At 46.5% G+C, this 3,642-nt stretch overlaps 1 protein-coding gene across 1 annotated transcript; it reads left to right on the top strand.

Annotated features, from left to right (window-relative positions):
- Window positions 1-272: 272 nt before the first annotated feature.
- LOC116258582 (pentatricopeptide repeat-containing protein At2g36730) lies at window positions 273-3,189 on the top strand. The gene has a single exon (XM_031635781.2). The coding sequence runs from the start codon at window positions 558-560 to the stop codon at window positions 2,412-2,414; it is 1,857 nt and encodes a 618-aa protein (XP_031491641.1). The 5' UTR covers window positions 273-557; the 3' UTR covers window positions 2,415-3,189.
- Window positions 3,190-3,642: the final 453 nt, after the last annotated feature.

The following is a 3,642-nucleotide window of genomic DNA, read 5'->3' as shown; positions in this document are numbered from 1 at the left end:
TTGGCATGCAGCTCCAAAGAGGTGAGGAGACGGGAGGTGGGCAGTGGGAGGTGAGCGGATGGGCGGGCAAGTGAGACGGGCGGCAAGAGAGCAGACGGGGGGAGGTGGGAGGTGAGCGGACGGGCGGCAGGTGAGCAGACGGGGGGAGGTGGGCAGGTGGGAGGTGAGCGGCCGGGCGGGCAAGCGAGATGGGCGGCAGGTGAGCAGACGGGAGGTGAGTAGGCGGTCAGGCGGGAGGTGAGGAGCGGGCGGGTGGGAGAGACGGGCGAGCAGGTGAGGTGAGGAGACGGGCGGATGGGAGCGACAGGCGAGCAGTTGGGTGGGACAAAGGGAGAAAGGGGCGAGGAACTTGGGCACCTCCCGAGCTCTGCATCAGGCGACGACGAGAGAGAGAGGAGAGAGCCGAGAGAGAGAGAGAGAGGTAAACTAAAAACCCTGCCATCAGAGAGAGAGAGAGAGAGAGAGAGATTGCGGCCATGCTGAAGTTGTACTTTTAAAATTGTTGTGTTTGTGCCCGCCTCCCCCATATCTATACCCGTATTTGTGCGACTTGGGAGATGCGGAACAATGAGAGAGAGATCTTCTATTCAACGTTTCAAACCCAACAAGGAGTTCGGAAACAAACCAGCTTACAAAGCAAACCCAAATCCTGGTTTAAAACTCTATTCCGATTGAAAGTCTCCATCCAATACATGACATGGAGAAAGCATTGGAGATCCGCCGCCGACAGATCAAATGAAATTCCCAGCTCCAAATCGCCGACCATCAAGAGACTTTTGCCTGTAAATGATACCAATGCTGGTAATTTCATAAGTTTGGATCCGGCAATCTTCGGAAGAGGGCTCAGTCACGCCTCTTCCCCCCGAGATGGTAACATGGCTTCGCGGTTGTGCGGTGGCCTGACGGCTGGTTCCGAGATTTCAGAGCACCAGCCATGCATTTCCAAGCATCCTATCTCGATAAAACGGCTTTGCCTCTCCCTCCTCCAAGTGTGTGCTTCCATGAAGCAGCTCAAGCAGATCCAGGCCCACGTCGTAGTCTGCGGGCTGCTCCATGACCAACAGGGCTTCGTTCTCCAAGAGTTGGTGAGGCTCTGCTCACTGTCACCTTTTGGTGACCTCTCCCATTCTCTTCTTCTTCTCAATCAGACGAAGAATCCTAGATCTTCTTCGTGGAATTGCGTTATCAGAGGCTTCTCTGGGAGTAACACCCCGATTCAGTCCATCCTAGCCTACTCGCGAATGCTACGGCTCTCTCGAAAACCGAACAACCTGACGTTCCCTTTCCTTTTCAAAGCGTGTACAAATCTTCGTGCTGTAGAAGGTGGTCAGCAGATTCACGCCCAGTTGGCAAAGACTCTGTACGCCACCGACATCTACAGTCAGAATTCTTTGATACACTTCTACTCATCCTGTGGTGAGATGGACGATGCGGCTCAGGTGTTTGATAATATGCCATCGAGAACTGTAGTTTCCTGGAATTCCATGATTCATGGCTTCATAAGGAATGGGTATTTTGATGAGGGCGTCCATTTTTTTGCCCGAATGAGATTTTCTGACGTTGAAGCTGATGAGGTGACCATAGTCAGCTTGCTTTCTGCTGCTGCAAAGTTGGGAAACGTTAGTTTGGGGAAGCTGGTTCATTGCTACATTGAAAGACGGCTTGCTATGAATGTTCATCTTGGTACTTCACTAGTTGACATGTACGCTAAATGTGGCGCCGTGAATGTTGCGAAGAAACTGTTCGATAGGATTAGCGAAAAAAACGTGTGGACTTGGAGCGCAATGATTCTGGGCTTGGCAGTGAACAGCCTCACCGAGGATGCTCTCCAGCTCTTCCATGAAATGAAACTGGTTCCTGTTGGACCAAATTATGTGACGTTTCTTGGTCTTTTATGCGCATGCAGCCACTCTGGCTTAGTAAAAGAAGGATGTGAGTACTTTGATTTGATGAGAAATGAATACGGAATTGAACCTACGATGATACACTACAGTGCCATGGTCGATTTGTTCGGCCGATGTGGCCAGCTGGACGATGCATACAACTTTATTAGAAACATGCCTGTGGAGCCAGACGCAGTTATTTGGAGAACTCTACTCGGTGCTTGCTGTATTCATGGAAATGTCAGAATTGGCGAGAAAGTTTCAAAAGAGCTGCTAGAGATAGAGCCTGATAGATGCGGAAACTATGTTATCTCCTCTAATATGTATGCTGAGGCTGGCCTATGGGAGGAAGTGGCAGATATTCGAAAGGCAATGAGAAGTGGAAGATTTAAGAAGATGATAGGTGCAAGTACAGTTGAACTTGAAGGGACGGTTCACACATTCATGTCAGGCGACAATTCCCACCCAAGCTGTAAACAAATTCAGGAAATGCTCTATATAGTAAGATGCAATTTGAAAGATGAAATTTGAGGACAAATGCTCCTCGTTTCTCATCATCTGTCCAGCATTAGCTTCTAAGAGGACTAGACATGATACGACTTATTGAAATCAACAGAAAAAGCAAATAATGGATGAACCGAATAGCACTGATCAGTTAAAAATTTCAGACTCGAGGCAGAGGGTAAGAGAAGAAGAACCTCTGTGCTGAACCCTAGATAATGGGACCTGTACAGTAACGTCCGAATTCCAAAGGATGGAGAGAACATTTTAATTATGAAAGCATGGTTTCCTAGAACTGCAAGAAAATCCTAGCAACATTAGTATTCGAACGACCTAGGGGATTCCATCAATCCTTATCCCATCTTTAGCTTGGTTCCCACTTGGCTTGTTCGTCAAGGTGCTAAGCTAAGAAAATACAGAGTCTGATTTTCAGCAATTTGGCAGACAACTAAAGTGCATGTTGACATCAACACTCAGCTCAGATTACTTGTTCAGTTGGAAAAAAAGAGGACATGACCCTTCTCTTATTGCACTCGATTTTGGAATTTTTCCTTGATAAAGCGGCTCATTTGCAGAAACAAAGCCCTGAATCAGGTCAGGCGCACATTGGGAGCTTAGAATGTGCACGTTTTTCTAAAGCTTGCATTTCTGGGAAGCTTTAATATATGATTGAATGTGGTTGAAATTGCTGTTCAAAAATAGGTACGGCTGCCTTTGTTCCTTATCAGGTAATTATTTCTCCTTCTAGAATCAATGTCTCGTGTATATCTGCACCTCAATCCATATTTGCTGCTCTTTTTCCTTACTTCCTGTATCATCATGCCTAAGTTTACCACCTTTATGGATCCTCAAAGAATGAAAATGGAAGGTAAACATCTTGGATGTCGGCTTCAAAGCTCAACCATGTTTCATCTATTCCCTCCCTGTCTATTTGTTGCATGTCACCTTTGAATTATGGAACTTAAGTCGGTGTTCAAGTACAGTGGTACATTGTGATTTTTTTCCTCCATTTATCCACCCTTTCATGTTAAGGTTGTCTGGCCTTTTCTGATGAAGTAATCAATTCATCCATTGGGTTATCATCCAAGAAAGAAATTCAATATCGGAGACATCACCATCTCTAAACAGTGATAATTATCTGTCGGCCCATGGCGGCTAACCATGTTCCTATATAGCAAACGAAAGCTTGGTGATATAACCAGCAAATCATCATAGCCTGATAGTATAAATAAGATGCTGCCCTTATTGGAAGTCTGAA

Source organism: Nymphaea colorata, chromosome 8 (genome assembly GCF_008831285.2).
Source record: "Nymphaea colorata isolate Beijing-Zhang1983 chromosome 8, ASM883128v2, whole genome shotgun sequence".
NCBI lineage: Eukaryota > Viridiplantae > Streptophyta > Magnoliopsida > Nymphaeales > Nymphaeaceae > Nymphaea > Nymphaea colorata.
The sequence above is the reverse complement of the archived record's forward strand: the minus strand, read 5'-3'. Positions and strand labels throughout refer to the sequence as shown.